The sequence below is a fragment of the Equus asinus genome, chromosome 15, assembly GCF_041296235.1.
Source record: "Equus asinus isolate D_3611 breed Donkey chromosome 15, EquAss-T2T_v2, whole genome shotgun sequence".
In the NCBI taxonomy this organism is placed as follows: Eukaryota; Metazoa; Chordata; class Mammalia; order Perissodactyla; family Equidae; genus Equus; species Equus asinus.
This window is the reverse complement of record NC_091804.1, coordinates 34624027-34644102: the sequence shown is the minus strand read 5'-3', so window position 1 is coordinate 34644102 and position 20076 is coordinate 34624027. Positions and strand designations below refer to the sequence as shown.

Sequence of the window (20076 nt, the reverse complement as noted above, 5' to 3'; positions counted from 1 at the left end):
CCACTGTCAGGTAGTGATAACAAAAAATAAAGCCGGGCAAAGGGATACAGAGGGAAGGCCCCTCTGGGGAACTGATATGAGCAGAGACTTGAAGGAAGAGATGAGTTCTGGGTAAACAAGGTTCCAAGCAGAGGAAATATCAAACACAAAAGACCGGAGAGGGAAACATGCCTGATGAGTTCAAGGACAGGCAAGGCAAGCGTAGCTGGAGCACAGTCCCAGACCCTGGGCAGCCAATCTCCTCAAGCACAGTGGTATTTCCCAGGTGGAAGCAGGCACCTCTGATCTAGTTAGGGTGTGTGAGGGGTAGTGGAGTTGAGGCTAAGAAAAGCAGTGTAACTCACTGATCAGGGAGGCGGGTGTAAAGTCAGACGGCCTCGATCTGAATCCCAGTTCTGCCACTTACAAGCTCTGTAACCTTGGACAAGTTATCTAACTGTGCTGAGCCTTAGTTTTTGCAGCTGTAAAATGGACATAACAAAATTACAAGTGGGTTATGAAAATTAAATGAGACAATCCTCGTAAATCAAGACACAAATGGTCATTATAATCACCATCTTCTACTCCAAAGTCATTCTTAAAATTATATCAAGGCAAGGAATAAGTTAACTTAAAATATAAGACTACTCTTCCAGATTACCAACTGGTAGGATGGTAGCCATACTGTTGGTAAAATAAATCGGGTTTTTTTGTGAGGAAGATTCGCCCTGAGCTAACATCTGTGCCAATCTTCCTCCTCTTTGTACGTGGGATGCCTCCACAGCACGGCTGATGAGCGGAGTAGGTCCACACCCAGATCTGAACCCACAAACCCCTGGGTACCGAAGCAGAGTGCATGGAACTTTAACCACTCAGCCATGGGGCCGGCCCCAAAATAAATCTTTTTAAGGCTTTGAACTTGCCTTCTCCGAAGTTATTTTTTAAAATCAGAAGTTATCTTCCTATATCAATTGGATGTTTCTGCAGTATAATTTGGTGGACTTAAGTGTCCCCTACTCAATCGCTTATAAGGTACATGTAACAAGAAGGACGTGCTGTTTTAAAGAATTTTACAGCTACCATAGCTTTCTGATTAAATGCCATTACTACGTGCATTAAACTAACACCAAGTCAATTTCATGAATGTAAAATAAGTTCAGGGATTTTTTCTGTGACTGGAGAGATCCTATGTTGCTGGTGCAGCAGGCAGGTCTGGCTTCTTGTTCTCGCAGATCATGAGTTTTGTAGCTTCTCTATCTCATCTTAAGTCATAAGACAGCACAGAGTAAGCCAGGCCTATATATAACAACTTGAGAGTTCAGGCCATATCAAGGGCTGAATTAGCTTTCAGTGCTCCCAAGAGGTCTCGCCTTCTGGGTACGCCCTGAGTAATGAGCCACATTCTCAGAAAGCATCTAACTTTATGACGGAACTATGCCTACATAAAATGAAGCACTTTAAAACTTTTTAGTTTTTAGTACTTAATGCCATAATGGGTGGAAATAAGGTAAACTGTAAAATCCACCACAATTGCATGTAGCACCCACTAACCTTCAGGAACCATTAGGCTTTGCGAATTTATTACTGATCTGTCTGGATACAGTCCTTGCCCTCAAGGATGTGTGAATTCTATCTGAAGCTGTATTGTCAAATGACAGCTTAAAACCACATATTTAGGCTGGATGCAATCCACTTGGCAACTTCTGAGGAAAAAAACGCATCACATTTCCCTCTTTCTTATCGTTTTCTAAGAGATGTTGAGAGCTGGGCAGCAGTGGACAGACAGGCTTTTGAGACTGACTCAGTCACTTACCAGCACTGTGTGACAGAGGCCAAGGAGAGCTAGGACAAGTTTCTAACACCTTTGAGTCCCAGTCATCTTCATCTTTAAAACGTGTAAAATCACAGGGTGTCAAAGGAACGAACGTGCACACAGCTGCTGCACGGCAGAAGGGAGCCATTTTATTAGCATCATTAGGTTTTATGTTGGAACTTTAACAGTGTTTTTTCATCCCATCAGTTGCTCAGCCTCTGGTATGAACAAGGAGAATTTAAATGTTTTACCCAGGGCCCACTTCATCTTTATGTTTCACAACCTTACGCAATGACCTGTAAGATTCCATTCCCGGACACGGGTCCAGCATTCCAAGGGCTGGCTGTAGTTAAGTTGGATATGCTAAACTACTTTCAGCAGCCTATCTAGGTAGGCGACTATACCTAAGGTGTTGCGGAGTGTGGGTGGAAGGGTCCAGTTTGGGTTCAGGTAACAACCCTCACTCCAGGGTTGGGCCAGAACAAATTAGAGCCAATTCTATTGAAGAAAGCCATCTTTGCTAAAAAAAACTCTAAGCACACCGACGTGGGGCTGGGGCGTGGTGAGTGAGGAGAGGCACAGAAGATCTGAAGCACTCCTGGTGACAGAGGGGGTAGCAGCTGGTGCACAGCTCACCCCTTCTCTGCCTGCCGTCTGAGCAGCCATCAGAGTCAAACAAATGGAAGAGCCCTAAAGATCACCTACTTAGGTGACCTACCTAAAGCTTTTTGCAAAATTTAGCGCGTCTGTGCATTTCTCTGTCGAATGGTCTATAGATTTCATCAGATTCTCAAAGGAGTCCATGCTGGGAAAAAAACGAGATTCGATGATACAGTCCAACGTCCTCACTTCACAGATGGAGAAACTGAGGCCCGGAGAGGGAAAACCAGTTGCCGCAAGTCAAACGACAGGGGCAGTAAAGAGAAGGCATTTCAATTCCAGTTCTGGCCTGACTTTCACGGCCCTGGCCGGGTCCGATCTCTCCTCGCTTCTCAGCAGGCCCTGAAGGATTCCCCGGGTCCGAGCCCCGAGGCTGTCGCAGGCGGTCCAGATTCTAGCATGAAGGAGACTCGGGCCAAGCGCTCAGACGGGGGTCCGTGGCCGCGAAAATTCCCCCACCCTGGCCTCACCCTGCGGAATTCCGTCGGCTGGGTGACTCCACGTAGAGTACCCAGCCCAGGGAGACCCCGGGAAGCAGACGCGGCTCGCCGGGCGACTGCGAAGAACACCGCCTACTCACTCACCTGACTGAGAGGAGGAAGCAGGCACGCCCCAAAAGAGTCGGTCCAGCGCGAACCCAAAGGGGACAGAGGAGGGAACGAAGAGAATAACAGGAAATGACGTAAGGCGCACGTGCTTCCGAGAGGGGCGGGTGCGGGGCGTTTAAGAGGCGCGTCCACAGCTCTGCGCCTGCGCAGCCACCGCCTGCCGCGCAGCCAAGTCATTGGAGTGGGAGGAGCATGAGCAGGGGGCGGGGCACGCGCCCGAGTGACGCAGGCGCAGTGCGCCTCCGGAGGCGCGGGCCGCCCCCTCCGCGGGTTTGGATCCGGGTCAGTCAGGCGCCGCGATCGGGGACCGACGATCTGAACTGACGGTACTGGATCGCCGGAGCGCCCCAGCTGCGAGGAGGTGGGTGCCCTAACGTGACGGCGAGGGGCCGCGGCGCCGCGTCTCGGCTTCTGGGCCCGGCCTGGCCGCCGGCGGCTTCCTCGGGGCCTGCCTGCCTCTCGTCGCCTCGTCCCCCGGCGCTGGCTGCCTGGGCCGGGCCGGGCCTGCGCCTCTCGGCGCCCCCTCGGCCGCTGCGGCCTGGCCCTGCCCGAGCCCCGCGCTCTCGCCCCTTCCCGCCTTCCTCTCCGCTCGCGGCCCCCGCGCCGCGTCTCCGCCCTCTCCTGCCCCGCCGTCGCTTCCCCTTTTCTCCCTCCTCGGCCGCACTTTGCCCCTTCCCGCCCTTTCCCGCTCGTTTCTGAGCCCCAGTCTCGTGGTACCCCTTCGGCTCCGCTCCCGCCTCCTCCTGCATCCTTGGTGCCAACTCAGGCCTCTCGTTCTGCCCCCGGGGAGTATCCAGAAGGGGCAGTTTTCCAGCTGGAGACCCCCGGCAGGCAGAGCACCCCCTCTCCGAGCCCTTCCAGGTTCTGACTTTTCCCCCGATCTTGTTTAAGCGCTGCCGATCCAGATTCTGGGTGAAAAGGATTAACTTCGTGCTCCGGCTCTAGCACCGAGAGCGTAGGGGTTGAATAGGGGGTGTGTAGAGAGAGGTGTGACCGTGTTTTGTCCCGGGGGCCGATTGTTTCGATCCAGTCTTGTTTGTGTCTTCGGGAGTTGCTGGACAGGGTTTTCTTTCCCGGGCTCCACACTTCCTGGTGGGCTGGGAAAGTTTCTAAATCTTTAACATTGTGATGACACGCGTACGCGCGGATCCTTTAGTGATCGTTCGCAGGTCTTGTCCAGGTGCTGGAAATTTGGCCCTAGGCTTGGGGTTCAAAGAGGTCTTGGTTAAAACTGCAAGATATAAATAAGATTGTGACACATGCTATTCGTTGAAAGTCAGAGAACCAGGAATTTGCCCTTTTGATGGAGGAACTTAGAAGAAATTTACGTGACGTTTTTGAAAGGTTGGGGAAAAGCCGAAGCAAAGTTAAATTGCTCGGCGTGATTTTGACTTAAAACAATACAAAATAACTTTTAATAAGCCTTTAAAAGTTTGATCTTTTGGAGGATTGTTCAACTTGAAGAAGTCAGGGCAGTGAAAATGGGAAGAATGTCTTCCAGAAATTTAATGAGGAAGAGCAAACCCAGTTTCCCAGGGTTACTAGTACAGCTCCTGATTTGAGTGAATCGGAAGCTGTGAACACAGAGAAACATAGCCTTTTGTAATTACAGGCATGCTCTGATTTTGCTCTTAAGGTCCTGCCTAGCACTCACCTTTGCTCTGGGTTAATATAACTAAGGGAAAGGATGAGTGGTCAAAATGCTGGAAGTCTGAAAATAGATGGAACTTCATTCCTAAAGTTTTAGTCGTTAGCCAGTTTTTATTTTGGTCTGTTTTGGTTTTTAAATGATAGATTGAAATTTTAGCGTGTCAACAAGAATGTTAACTAAGTTTGTATTAACAGCTAGAGATCACCAGCGGTGCTATCAAGTTAGCACTATGTAATTAAAAGTTAAGTGGGTGCAAAGCTTCTTAGCACAGTGTTAGGGCAGGAATGAGGTTCTAGTCCTTACAGGAATGGGGTTCACAGTCCTGGTATGTGTCAGGTTCACCCCTAGATCCCCAGCTTCCAGTGTAGTGTTACAGCATGTGGTAATATTTGGAGAAGGAATGAATTTCTGTCTATAGAACTCAGCAGTGTACATTTAGATGTGATGTGTACTCATTTCCATAGAGGCCCACAGAGGATTTATGTGGGGTCTGCAGAGTTGGGGAGACTGGCTCAGATGATTTCACTCTAAAGGCCAATAGTCTGAGCGTTTGACTGGTCATAGGTAATTGAGGAAAACTATAAGTCAAACTTTGATTTAGTTCTGCCAACAGGAAGAATTGGTTTATAACTATGACAGCACCCCTTTAGATGCTGTGAAGCTTCAGAAATATTTGAATATGTGATGACTGCTCACCCCCTCCCCAGATGTATAGGACGTTACTGTGTAGCTGGGGCAGGATCCTCCTCTAAATCCAGAAGAATTAGAGACCATAGAAGTGTGGAATTAATAATGTTTCCTCAGATTCTGTTCTGGTGAAATAAACCAGCACAATATATGTGGGGGGTGTGTTTAAATTTTTTTTCTTAGGAGGTTGAGGCGAAAGCTAGCTAAATTCTTTTGAGACTATTTTCAGTGTTCCCCGGAGAGATCTGCCTAAAATCCCTTCTTCTACACAAAATAAATAAATGAGATGAATAGTCTTGATTCCTTGCTGCTTTTTTCTGCCTCTGGTACCACAGCGTTACATTATATCAAACATATTATGACAGCTTGACCTTTGGAATTTTAGAGGCCTCACAATAACCTCAAACCCACCCCTGAGGAGGGAGCAGATGCGGAATCAGAGGATTCAAGGGTCCACAGAGAGGCACTGCTCCCTCGGGGAGTGGCCAAAGGGGGTGGGAGTATGGGGGCGGGGGGTATGGGGGCGGGTGTAGCAGGTTAGAAATAAAGAAGAGGTGAGGGGAATTTTTGCTTCAGAAATTCTCCATCTTCTATTTTTTGTCTAACTCTTGTCTTTCTGATTCCTTGTGATATGTTCATAGATACTGATTTGTTAATTTTTTGTTCAGGATTTAGTATTAACTAATTTTTTACCCTGAGTGAAAAAATAATTGGGAAACTAGATTCAAAAAATTTACTAACAGACTTCTCTCTTGTGTCTCTTGTTGCTTTGGTTGGTCCCCTTTCCCCTTTTCTTTGTTTAAATATAAAAATCAGGGTGGAAGAAAGGGAGAACTTGAGTTAATCAAACTAGTTGATTAAGCAGAGAGCTTTTAAAGTCGCATTTACAGAACAATACTTTCTATTTTTTTCTTACCTCCTACATCTTTGACTGAGTTTGTTCTGTTTATCTTTTTGAGTTGAAAGTAAGTTCATGTATTTTCTGTCTTTCTTGTTTAATAATTAAAGTATTCAAAGCTATTAAAAAAATAGACAAAAGTATCAACCTTATAAAGTGTAGAATAATCAGTAATCATTGAAACGTTTGTAATCCTCCTTTAACAATGGGAACATCTTGATAGCTGAGTATGAATATGAATATGAAATTGATATCTGGGTCAGGATTGCTCTAGAGAAATGCTATCATGTGTCTGGAAGTTAACTGGAATTTTGGGGGTTTGACTAGACAAATAGTCAGTAGCATTTTAAAGAGTCAGAGTCCTATAGGTTGAGCTTTTCCCTTTTATTTCTGGTGCAAATGTCATTTTGTCTGTAGGTTTCTAGACCTCTACAAATGGAGAGATTTTTCCCCTTGTTAAAAAGTGTACTTAAACACACACTTCTGGTGATCTTGTTTGTAAAACTGTGTAATAGGATATTGGCATCAAGGATTTGGACAGTTGAAATTCTATCATAATAAATAGACAGTTTCTATATCATTTCATTCATCTCCTCTTAAGAAATAAAACTTGCGGTTTCCTAATCATCTACACTGAACTTCCTTTTAGAAATAGAGTTGTGTTTGTCCCTCAACAAGCAGTAATAGTGTCAGGAATAATGATTTTAATAAGAGGTATACTTTTGAACCCACTTGTTTTCACTTTGCTCATTTTATTTTTATTTTCTTTTTAGTATTAACGGGAACATCCATAGTAGTGTAAAACCTTTCACAATGAAATCGGAAGCCAAGGATGGAGAGGAGGAGAGTCTACAGACTGCTTTCAAGAAATTAAGAGTGGATGCATCAGGGTAATTAAATATGTAATATACTATTTGGGAATTGGTTACTAGATTTAAATACCCTTTTCCTCTGAAGAGCTCTTTCTCTTCTAAAATTCCTCATTATTGGTAGAAGATATAAATGTCAATAGTGTGACGTTCTACCAAATTTTGCACAGTGTTGTTTTACTTATAAAAGAAACTCATCTGTTAAATTTTGGAAAGTAGCACCTTATTTGTACTCCAAGATTGTGTGTTTTGGTTTTCCTTAACTCCGAGAAGGCTTCCCCCACTCTCTTTTTAATCAAACATTATTAAGCAGTGTCGTATTGGAGATTTCCTTACACATCTCTAGGGAATCACAGTATTTTTCACTAAAAGTGAATTGGCTCAGTAGAAGTCTGTGCAGACATTGTCAATTTCATGGGCTTTGATTGCTGAGCCTATCACTATGGAAACCTCTATTCATTAGGGTTCTGTCACAGAGATCAATAATCTTGGACCCTTTGGCCAAACTAATTAGAGCACCTGCAGACCAGCTGCTGTCTGAATGTTAATATTTCACCCTTTGCACAATGTTTTGTGCAAGACTCCTCTCATCCCCATTCTTTGCGCCAGGCCAGAAGAAACCTCCCATTTTTAATGGATGTAAAAAGATTTATTTTCATAAATGGAAACCAAACACTGGAAGCTCAGAGTAGGACACTCCACAACAAGTAATAATAATAATGACTAAAATATGTTACTCACTCACTATTTCCTAGACACTGGCTTAAAAACTCCGTACATATTTAATCCTCACCACCAACTTAGTAGATACTAGTGTTACTCCGGTTTACAGATGAGCCACAGATGAATTAAGTTACTTGCTAAAGGTCACGTTGGTAAGAAGTGGTGGAGCCAGGATGTGAGTGCAATTTGTCTCCAGAACCTGTACTCTTAACTATCTCCCTATATGGTACCTTGAGGACAACGTGAAGAAATGCATGCAGTACCTGGCACATGGTAAAAATAAAATAGATGTTGGTAGTTGTTCCAGCTATCTGATTATTACTGATACTGTTTTGACATGCCGAATGAGAAGGTTTGTACTAATAGACTGATTTATACTAACTGTAGAGTAGCTGTTACAGGTGCTCACATTTACGTCTATCATACTTCAAATAAGTATGTTTCTCCTCCAGTGGTTTTTCCAATATCGTGGTCATCTTGCCATTAAAATTGATCAGTATTTTATGAGCCATTTTGGGAAATGGAAACACAGCAGAGAAACACTTCCAGATTGTGGTTATGGTGTATTCCTTTGTGATTTCTGGTGTGGAAATAATTTTTTTTTAAAATCAGGAAAATGCTAGGAATGTATATACACACGTGAATCCCTTAGTATATAAATTCATATAAGTAACTTAATACACAGACGCCTTTCCTGGTGTTTTAAGAAGTTGGAACATAAAAGTAAGTTATTTTGGTGCCCCTAAAAATTACTTAGAACATTAAAAAACCTCTCAAAATATCTGTACAATACATGGTCGCATAATATATATTTGTAGCATGTGATGTGCTTTGAGTAAAATTATAGAAGGAGAAGGAACAGTGGAAAACATTTGAGAAAACCAAATACATAAGGGTAGCAGGGGTGAGTCATTACCATGACTAAGCAGAGTGAGACTTGTATAGCGTAGCATACATTTCTAGTCGTTTCATATTGTCGCTGATTTGCGAAAGGGACATCTGAGGTACTGACTCATAAACTAACCAAGCCTTGCCAGGAATTTAGCATGATCCTGTTCAACAGGTTTTGATTGCTATCAACAGGTTTTGATCCTTATCAGGACAAATCTCTTTACGTTTATTATAAAACAGTATAATCCTTTTTATCTGAATATAAAATAATATATGCTTATTATTGAAAAATTCACAAAAACAAAAAAGCATAAAAAAAAGTAAACATCACAATGTACTGTAACCACTGTTAACATCTAGACCATCTGTATATAATGCCGTATACTTGTTTACATAGTTGAGATCATAATGTAGGTAGAGGTGTTTATTCATGCTGTTTCCCCTTAATATTATAAACATTCTCTCATGTCATTAAAAGTTCTTTGTACACTTAATTTTTAATAACTTCCTAATATTCCATTGTATAGATATGCCATAATTTATATGATAACAGTATTTTCTATTATTGGACATTTAGGTTATTTCCAGTTACTTTTTATTTTAAATTATATTTCAGTGAATGTCTTTTTACTTTAGCAGATTGTCTCTAAAGGAGTTTTATCAATATCACAGCATGTATGGTAGGAGCCCAGTGTGTGTGTATTGAAAAGGTCTGAAAGGATTTCTACCAAAATGTTAATGTTGATAATTTCTGAGTTGTGAGATTATAGGTGATCTTTTTTTCTCTTTAAAATTTTTCATCTTCTTTACGCCATAGGAACCCATATTACTTGTGTAATTGTAAACTGCAAAGATTTAACTCTGAGTAATATTTCAAGTTTATTGGTTGTAAAAATTAGAATATTTTTCTAAAAGTTGTATAATTTTTGAAAATGTATTCATTTTCAAGTTAGATCGAGTGTCCTAAAGCTTGCTCCTAACTTAGTTTCCACAGCTCTGATTTGCCCACATAAAATAAGTGGTCAGTGTTATTAGCATTCTGCCTGGACGTAAGGCCTGATCTGCCCCAGATAAACAGCCTAAAAGTCTATTTATATCCTGCTGCTGATTACACTTAAGAATCATTCTTTGGCTTATGATTTTGCAACTGTGGGCTTTTCGGGATCCTCTAAATTTGGTTTCAGAGGAAAGTTTGCATAAAAACTGAGCAACTTTTGAGAAACTCAAACTAGAAAGAAAATAAAGGTATTAATACGAGTTGTATTTGGGTTGGCAAGAGCAGTGAATTCTGCTGCACAGTTTTCTGTAGCAGTAAACTTTGTTCTTGTCTCCAGGTCCATAGCATCTCTGTCTGTTGGAGAAGGTGCAGGTGTCAGAGCATCAGTCAGAGCAGCAGCAGATGAAACCAAACCTAAAACCACATGTGCGTCTAAGGACAGTTGGCATGGGTAAGAGCTGCTTAATGCAGATGATTTTTATCTCAGTACCTTAAAATGTTCTTGGGTTTTCTTTCCTGAGTATCCAGAAAAGAGTATGTTATGATATGGAACCCAAGACCCAACAACTAGACAAGACCCATTCTTCTTAATTGTGAATTTGCTGAGACTGGCTGCATGGTCTGGTTCATAGTCAATTTTTGTAAATGTTCTGTGTGTGTTTGAGAAGAATGGGTCTTCTCTAATCATTCTTGGGTTCTATATAGGTCCACTAAACTAAGCTTTTAAATGTGTTATTTGAATCTTTTTTCAAATAATTTTTTTGTCAGTTTGACCTTTTAATAATTGAGAGAGGTATGTTGAAATCTCCCATGTGGGAGTGCGTTCTTTTGTTTTCCCCTTCAGTTCTATATTTTAGCTTTGTGTATTTTGAAGCTATTTTGTTAGGGTCATGCTGCCAAGGTTCATCCCAGGTTAGAATGTTCTCTTCCTGGAGAATTGAGATTTTTATTGTATAGTGATATTCTTAATCCCTCATAATGGCTTTTGTTAAAGTCTATTTTGTCTGGAAATAATATAGCTAATCCAGTCGTCTTTTAGTTAGTATTTGCCTAGTGTATTTTTTTCTATTCTTTTATTTTGAACCATTCTGTGTTTTAAAATGTTAGGTGTGTCTCATAAATACTTATGGCTTATTTTGTTTTGTTTTATTCAATCTGAGCCTCTTTTTTTTTTTTAAAGACTGTCACCTGAGCTAACAGCTGTTGCCAATCTTCTTTTTTTTCTTCTTCTCCCCAAAGCCCCCCAGTACATAGTTGTATATTCTAGTTGTGAGTGTCTCTGGTTGTGTTATGTGGGACACCACCTCAGCATGGCCTGATGAGCGGTGCCATGTCCACGTCCAGGGTCCAAACCAGTGAAACCTGGGGCTGTCAAAGTGCACATCTTTAACCACTTGGCCGTGGGGCCGGCCCCTGATCATCATTTTTTTTGCTGGGAAGGATTTGCCCTGAGCTAACATCTGTTGCCAATCTTCCTCCTTTTTTTTCCTCCCCAAAGCCCCAGTACGTAGTTGTGTGTTTTAGTCATAAGTCCTTCTAGTTCTTCTTGGCGAGCTGCCCCCGCTGCATGGCTGCTGACAGATGAGTGGTGTGGGTCTGTGACTGGGAGCTGAACCCGGGCCGCCGAAGCAGGACACGCCGAACTTTAACCACTAAGCCATCAGACTGGCTTCTGATCATCTTTTTTGAACTGCTGGGTTTAATTCATGTATTTTATTGTGATTATTGATATATTTGGACTTGTTTCTGCTATTTTATTTTATGCTATTTTCCTGGGGTTTTTCTTTTTTTCTCTTTTCTTCCCACCCTTCCTTTCCTCCCCACCTTTTACAGAATTTTTTGAAATGAGTTGGTTTTTTTTTCCTCTTACCATCTTTCCTTCTACTGGCTTGGAAATTGTATACTTTGTTTCTGTTCTTTTAGTGGTTGGCCTTGAAATTTTACTATGTATGCTACCAAGACAAAAGTTAATATTTTAACCCTCCCCCTTAGAACCTTTTTACTCTGACCTCCTGACTTCCAGCGTGTAGTTGCCAGATACTTTAGTTCTGTCGCTTCTTTAATCTCACAAAATAGGTTTTATTCAGCCTACTTTATCGTTGTTTAAATAGACCATGTTTGTTTAGATTTATCTCATTTAAAGTTTCTTTGCTCTCACCATTCTTGTATCTCAGACCTTCCATATAGTGTCACTTTCTTCCTTCCTAAAGTACTTCTTTCAGAAGTTCCTTTAGTAAAGGTCTCTTATTAGTAAACGGGGCGTCTGTGTTATAGAACTCCACATAGAATAAATTTGAATGATGCTCCCTGGAGTTGTATAACATGTTCTATTGGTAAATGTACTTTGCTTTGATTTATCTGAAAATGTCTTTATTTCGTCTTTGTTCTTGAAAGCTATACCTGATTTGATATACTTGAAATTAAGGTTCTAGGTTGACAGTTATTTTCTCTTAGCGCTTGAAGGGATTATTCATGTCTCTGGCCTCATTGTTGGTGTTGAAAAGCCTCCGTTCAGTCTAATTGTTGTTCTTTTGGAAGCAGTCCATCAAGTCTCTGGCTGCTTTTAAGTTGCCCTGTTGTTTTTGGTCTTCTGCAGTTCTGCTACAGTGTGTCTAGATGTGGATTTCTTTTATTTATCCTCCATCAGTGTGCTTCCTGTATCTGTGGATTCTCTTCTTTCGTCAATTCAGAAAATTTCTCAGCCATTATCTTTTTAAAAGTCACTTGTTCTCCATTGTCTGTATTCTTTCTTTCAGAGACTTGAGACTTCCTATTCTGTTTAACATATCTCTTAGCTTTTATATTTTTCCAAGTCTCCAAGTCTCTGTGCTGCATTCTAGGTCAGGGGTTAGCATACTTTTTTGGTGAATTTCCAGATAGTTTATATTTTAGACTTTGGAAGCCAAGAGGTAAGACCTGAGGATATTATGTAGGTCCTTACATAAGCAAGAACACTCCTGCCCTGCCCCGTTTGCATGATGTGCACCATCCTGGCTGGTGGACACACTTTGTGTTCAGTTGCTGAGACAGTCTCAGGATGAAATGGCTAGTCTGGAGGGATGGGTAGGTAGGGGCAGTGCTGGGCTCAGTTTTACTCTCTACCCCAGTGGCACCCAGGTTCCAGCATGCCCTTCTCTCCTGCAGAGCGCCCAGTACAGGCCAGACTCTCAATTGAGATACTAACTGTCAGTGCCCAGTGAATGCTGAGAGCAGAGCCCCAACATGTAGATGGTAGCCAGCGGGGGCCCCAGCAGTGGTGTGACGCGTCTGCTGGCCAGGAAGGCAAGTGCAGGGAGTGGAGGGGAGAATGAGGGTGAAGGAAGACAGCCCAGCCTGGTTTCCATGGCTCCCAGTGCTAGCCCACAGGAGCAGCATCCATGGGCTGTACAAAGACAGGTGGGGGGCCATATTTGACCCACAGACTGCAATTTGCTGACCCCTCTTATAAATAATTTAGATTTATCTTCCAGTTCAGTTTTTCTTTTCCTTAGCTGTATGTATTCTGCTGTTTAGACCATTTAGTTTAATTGCAGATAGAAAGTTTTTTATTTCTTAAAGATCTATTTGGTTCGGTTTTTAAATTTGCTTGGCAGTTTTGAGTCTCGTTCTTTGCTCAGTTCTTTTATTTACTTAAATATTTTATAAAAAATTATATAGTGTGTCTGATAATTCCCAATGTCTGAAATCTCTTTGTCAGCTGTGCCAGTGATAGAAGTGAATCCTGAGTCTGCTGCTCTGTTTAGTAGTCATGACAGAGTGGCCGTTTGTAGTATTAGCCTCACAGTGGCACGAAGCTGCTGTCTTCAGGGCGTAGCACAACCTTTAGGTTTTACAGCATCATTTAAGCTGTCTAGGCTGCTTCCCTAGACCCACTGGTCACAGGTGCCCAAGCCAAGGGTTGGGATACGGCAGGTGTTCTGCACCAGATGTTTGGTCCAAGACATGCAATTAAAAACTGCCCTTTACCTCTCTTGTTTCTACAGCTTGCTAATAAGGAGGTGTTGAAGTTTTGGAGACACAGAAACTTAGGCAGCTTGAAAATGGAGGCAGGCACATCTTTTGGGGGAAACTTATGACCTTAGACCCGTAAACCTGAGAGGAGGCAAATTTCCAGCTATCATAGAGAATCTGTTTAGGAGCGCTCTGTGTCCCAACATCTTTGTGTGCATTTTTTTTCCTCTTAGGTCTACGAGGAAGTCTTCACGAGGAGCAGTGAGAACCCAGCGTCGTCGGCGTTCCAAGTCTCCTGTCCTTCATCCTCCAAAGTTTATACATTGCAGTACAATAGCTGCTGCTCCCAGCAGCCAGCTCAAGCACAAGAGCCAGACTGACTCCCCTGATGGCAGCAGTGGGCTGGGGATTTCAACCCCTAAAGAGTTCACTGCAGGAGAGTGCTCTGCTTCCCTCGATACTAACCACACAGGGGCAGTTGTTGAGCCTTTGAGAACCTCGGTTCCAAGGCTCCCGTCAGAGAATAAGGAAGAAGATTCCTCTGTTGCTACCCAAGTCTCCCAAGCAAGTCTCCAGGCCAATGATCTCTCTGACTTTCAGTCTGTGTCCAAGCTAAACCAGGGCAAGCCATGTTCATGCCTAGGCAAGGAGTGCCAGTGTAAGAGGTGGCATGAGATGGAAGTCTATTCCTTTTCAGGCCTGCAGAATGTGCCTCCCTTGGCCCCAGAACGAAGATCCACGCTTGAGGACTACTCTCAGTCGCTTCACACCAGAACTCTGTCTGGCTCCCCCCGCTCCTGCTCTGAGCAGGCTCGAGTCTATGTGGATGATGTCACCATCGAGGACCTGTCGGGCTACATGGAATATTACTTGTATATTCCAAAGAAAATGTCCCACATGGCAGAAATGATGTACACCTGATAGCAAGAAGCTAATTAACATGCTTTAAACCAATGAAGGGTTGTCAGAGAGATTGAGTTAATGGCAGACCTTGTGGCCACTTTGTGTGCGAAGACATCTCCTTCTGCTCACTGTGCTTGCAATAAAAACTTTTCTTGGCATCTCAGTTAATCTTCCTTCTTTAAACTTATTCTCTGAGTTCTTACATACCCACCAAGGCAAGCAGATCAAAGAAGTATTCCTCTCTTTTAGAAATGTCCTTGGGGGATGAAGAAACCCTGATTGCTTGACTGGCAGCAGTGGATACATGGTAAAGGCCTTTGTGAAACAGTGCGTTTTTAAGATCTGTTTAAGATTTGGTGGCCAAGGAAAGTGAAACGTGGTTTTGTAACTGGACTGAACATTTGTCATGCTGTAGTTGCCAGCCCAGAATATTAGAAGTTATATGACTGATTTAAACCATCTCTCATCTAACGCAAGATTTATTGTGTCTTTAAAGGTTTCTGATGTGATTGTTAAGCCAGAGATCTAAGGTCTAGATTCAATATGAATAAACTAGCTGGCCTGCTTGTTGTTTGAGAGAATCATTAAGCATCACTAAATAAACCCCTGCTGGTGCTCTTCGCCCTGAGGCGTGGCGCATGAGGTCTCTCCTGTAAGAGCAGCTTGCAGGGGGCTGCTTCAGGTGGAGGGAGGGGCTGTCACAGTTGACACTAGTGTGCGTCTTCTCCACCTCTGGCATTTTAATATATCTGGCATGTTTCAGTCAGTTGTATGTGGATCTCATACCTCAGTTTCAAATGTTCTGCATGGATCTCTTTGTCCTGCCCTCCTACCCCAGCAACCCCAAAAGAATTTTTTACATGCCATGTCCTGCATTTCTGGTCAACCATCCCAAAATTCTCTTCAAAGTTTGGTAAAAAATTCTATCCTCAGTTTTAGCTGCAGGATGAATCCTTATCTTTTTCTAGTGGCTCCAAAGTGAATTTTACGTATGCCACATAACTTTTATTTTAATTGAGACCATCCTAAGCATACCTATCAAATTTAGTGAAAATTTGTCCAGCCATTTTAACATGTTAACAGAAAGTCTGTTTTACTTTTATTTAGATTACAAAAGTTTTACTCTTTTTTTTGGTGAGAAAGATTGGCCCTGAGAGAACCTCTGTTGCCTGTCTTCCTTTTTTTCCTCCCCAAAGCCCCCCAGTACATAGTTGTATATCCTAGTTGTAGTTCTAGTCCTTCTACGTGGGACGCCACCTCAGCATGGCTTCATGAGCAGTGCTAGGTCCGCACCCAGGACCCAAACCTGCGAACCCCAGGCCGCCAAAGTGGAGCACGCAAACGTAACCACTCGGCCACAGGGCCAGCCCCAAAAGTTGTACTCTTTATTAAAACATCCCGTTGACTATGGGGTTGACTTGTGACAGTGGGGTCTGGGCTTCACAAATAGGTGATTTGTACTTGGGAGAGGTGGGAAGGGTATTTAGCAGAAAAGTCCCCAGCTGAATAATGAGGGACCCTTCCTAGTTACTAGGTTAATATGGATTTAGTAACTTTTGGAGGCTCTGGTTTGAGAAAGGGAGCAAAATGCCATGCCATCACAGCACTAGAAACTGAGGATTTCTTTCTTTTTTTTTTGAGGAAGATTAGCCCTGAGCTAACTACTGCCAATCCTCCTCTTTTTGCTGAGGAAGACTGGCCGTGTGCTAACATCCATGCCCATCTTCCTCTACTTTATATGTGGGACGCCTACCATGGCATGGTGTGCCAAGCAGTGCCTAGGTCCACACTGGGGATCCGAACCGGTAAACCCCAGGCTGCTGAAGCGGAACATGCGAACCTAATAGCTGTGCCACCGGGCTGGCCCCTGAGGATTTCCTAATGCTTAGAGAGGGTGCACTGAAACTTCCTGTTCTCAAGACTCTTACACTTAGAAATTGAGGATCCCAAAGAGCTTTTGTTTATGTGGATTATATTTATCGATATTTACCATATTAGAAATTAAAACTAAGAAATTTTAAAAATATGTATTACTTCATTTAAAGATAATGAAGCCATAAATCCATTTAGGTTAGTATAAATAACATTTTTAACTGGAAAATAACTTCCAAAACAAAAAACATTTAGAAAAATGTCATTGTACATTTTTGCAAATGTCTAATGTTTGGCTTAATAGAAGACAGCTCGATTCTCCTACCTGCTACTTTCAGTCTCTTGTGACATCACATGTCACGTGACCACTGGAAAACCACACTCATGAGAGAATGAGCACGAGAAAGGCAAATCGTACATTAATATCATGAAACTAGTTTTGACCACGCAGATCCCCTGAAAGAGTGGATTCCCAGGCCGCACTTTGAGAACCGCTAACCTAGGCCATGAGAGCTGGTTTAGGTCCCTACCACCCCACCCTCACCCCCACAACTAGTGTTTTGCTTCACCTTTTTTACCAGAGAGTAGTGGAGCAAACCGGCCTTAGCATGTTGCGTGAATTAAGCTGGTTCCTAAGTCTCTAAGTCCTTTTTAGTTCACTTTTCAACCCAGTGGTCTGGTTATTTACTTAATTCTGTGTATTAACAGAACAGTCAGCAGAAAGTAAAGGCTGATGCACGTTCCTTTCATACAAAGTTGTTAGGGCGAGGGGTGTCAGGATTGAAAAGGACCAAGTTCCAGTGGCTGAGTAACCTACTGAAGAAATCCAAACGTGGATGAGAGCTCAGGCATTCCACATCCGCGGGAGTAAGTTGTGAGTATTTACATCTCAGAATCTTCCTCAAAAGATGAATCTTGAAGCTAAAAACTACTTGGCTCAGGCCCAGTTGGACCAGCTTTAACACGTGTCCCTCCTCGGAACAGCTGGCCTTTTGTGAGCGACTCACGGAACCAATCTTTCTCTGACGCATCCTGGAAAACGGATTTAGATTGTGGATTGAGCAATTCTTACTCTGATGTTTTGAAAAGTAGTATCCTGACGTGCCCTTATTTAATAACTATCCATTGAATATTCATTCATTTATTCAACAAATACTTATTGAGTGCTTACAACACCAGGCACGCTATGCTGGGTGCTGGGCATAGAACAGTAGGAGAGCAACATCCTTGTCCTCAGCAGAGAAATGCTATGGAGAGAGAAGGATTAGGAACTAATGAGGACTGGGGCAGGGGGAGGGGTTGCTATTTTATTCCGGGCGGTCAGAGAAGCTTCTGTGACAAGGTGACATTTGAGCAGAGACCTGAAGAAAGGGAGGGAGTGAGCCATGTGGCTATTTGGGGGAAGAGCATTCCTGGCAGAAGGAACAGCAAGGACATCTGTAGCTCGAGGCAGGCAAGGTCACAGAAGCATGGGGCACAGGGGCAGACCATGGAGGGCCTTATGGCCACTTGAAAGGCTTTGACTCCAGAGACGATAGGGAGCCACTTGGAAGGCCTGGAGGGGAGGGTGTGGTATCAGACTTGCCCTTACCCAGAGCGCTAGCTCCACTTATGGACCATGAGGGGGGCAGTTAGGAGCTATTGCAGTAAGTCAGGCACGGGTTTTAGTGGCTTGGACACTTGGCAGTAGAGAAGGTGTATTCCAGAATTATTTTGAAGGTAGAACTGAAGAGATTTGCTGCTGGATACAGGGTGTGAGAGGAAGACTGGAATTAAGGAGGATTCCAAAGCTTTTAATAAACTAGGAGTTGGCTGCAGGAGCAGATCTGGGAGGAGAAATTGGGAATTTGGTTTTGATCTTGTTAAGTCTAAGATGCTTATGAGATACCATGTAGAGATGTTGAGTTGGTGGTTGCATACATGACTGAAGATCGGGAGAGAGGTACAGGCTGGAGATCCAAATTTAGGGGCCATCAGTATATGCTTGTTTTTTAAAGCTATGAGACCGAAGGGGATTGCTTAGCAAGTGAATGTGGATAAAGCATTGGTTAGAGGACCAAGCTCTGGGATATTCCCAAGGTATTAGAGGTCAGGGGAATGAGGAGGAACCAGCAAAAGACTAAATAGGAACAGCCAGGAGCAGATCCAAGCAAGGAGTCCTAGAAACCAAGTGAAAAAGCATTTCAAGACGGGACATGTCAGCTGCCAAATACCGTGGAGAACGAAAGATGAGGAGCACCCACTATGTGCAAGCCCTGGGCCTACAAAGATGAGCCAGAGTACCAGGCACTTAGTAGGTGTTCATGCATTTTTTTGGAATGAAGCTAATCCTTGCTTGAAACACTTCATAGTTTGGAGGAGGAGCCAGCATGTGGGAAGGCTCCTGACCCAGCCAGGAAACTTGTCTGGGGAGATGAAGCTGCTTCAGCTGAGCCTTCAATGGCTGAGAAGAACTCAAGTGGGTTTCTGTGCTCAGGCCTCTCTGTTCTGGATTTTCAGTTCCCTCCCCTCGGCGCTCCCTAGGAAGCAGCCACGCCTGAGAAGTTGAGAAGGAAAGAGAGGCAGCAAGTGACCGCCCCTTCTGACCACAGAACAGAACCACAGAGCAAGGAAAGACCCGGAAGAGAGAGAGAGTGCGATAGCTAGTTTAAAAACAGTGTCAACTTCTTTCCCAGTTTAGTCAATTCCATCCAGTCTGAAGAACCTGGTTTTCTCAAGGAAAATCCATTGTCATACACATATGGCCACAAGGGGTCTCCCTTTCCCCGACCCGAACCTCTTTAAAGGGCGGGGCGCAAAAATGAAGGCTGGTCACAAAGCTCACTGGTCAGGTAAGGCAGGACCAAATTTGGCAAAGAGTTTACTTAAACTTCAGAAATTAAAGTGTCCCTTTACCAATAAGAGTTTATCAGTTAAAAAAAATGAAAAACCACGAGGTAATGTTGAGTAAACACGGATTGCAGAGTAAGGAGAGCTTCGCTATCAAGGAACTTAAGAGGGGTGAGTCTCTCTTCCCTTTTTGGTGACTATTTTTATTAAGCATGTTAGTTTGAAAAGCAACTTGTTATGTGAGAAGAATATTAATAATAGCTAACGTTTATTCGGTGTCTGGTGTGTTCTAAGCCTTTCACACTGTTAATTTACGTAATCCTTACTCAGCCGTGTAAGGTAGATAGTTACCCCAAGTCGTAATAATCCTTTGAGATAGGTACTTTCAGAGATGAAGAGTTTATGGTTTAGAGAAATTAATGATTGGGCCAACGTCACACAGCTTGTGAAGGACAGAATTGGGAGTTGAACACACATCTAACTCCACAACTATCTACCCTACACAGCCGATGGTAAATAAGTGGATTCATGAATTTGTAAGTATTATTAAGAAACAGTTTCTTAATTTGAAAGCATGCAGTGGTTCTTAACCAGGAGTGAAAGGCAGGTTCGTCTGAGGAGCTTTTAAGAAAATGCAAGGGTCCAAGGCTTCTCCCAGGACCATCTAATTCAGTAGGTTGGGGGTGGGGAGCGGGGTCTGGAATCTGTTGATTTTTAAGTTCTCCAGGTGATTCCTGTGTGTACC

General features: G+C 43.2%; 1 protein-coding gene across 1 annotated transcript; it reads left to right on the top strand.

Annotated features, from left to right (window-relative positions):
* Positions 1 to 3271: 3271 nt before the first annotated feature.
* On the top strand, positions 3272 to 14793 carry OSER1 (oxidative stress responsive serine rich 1). Its single transcript, XM_014845923.3, has 4 exons — positions 3272 to 3421; positions 7070 to 7186; positions 10114 to 10227; positions 13961 to 14793. Exons 2-4 carry the CDS (start codon positions 7110 to 7112, stop codon positions 14646 to 14648), a joined length of 879 nt encoding a protein of 292 aa, XP_014701409.1. The 5' UTR covers positions 3272 to 3421; positions 7070 to 7109; the 3' UTR covers positions 14649 to 14793.
* The last annotated feature ends 5283 nt before the right edge of the window (positions 14794 to 20076 follow it).

Bases quoted from the DNA above. Each gene is read 5' to 3' on its own strand.
- OSER1 (XM_014845923.3), top strand. From the start codon at position 7,110: ATGAAATCGGAAGCCAAGGATGGAGAGGAGGAGAGTCTACAGACTGCT. The intron at 7,187-10,113 runs GTAATTAAATAT...TCTTGTCTCCAG, and splicing joins TTAAGAGTGGATGCATCAGG to GTCCATAGCATCTCTGTCTG. The intron at 10,228-13,960 runs GTAAGAGCTGCT...TTTTCCTCTTAG, and splicing joins TCTAAGGACAGTTGGCATGG to GTCTACGAGGAAGTCTTCAC.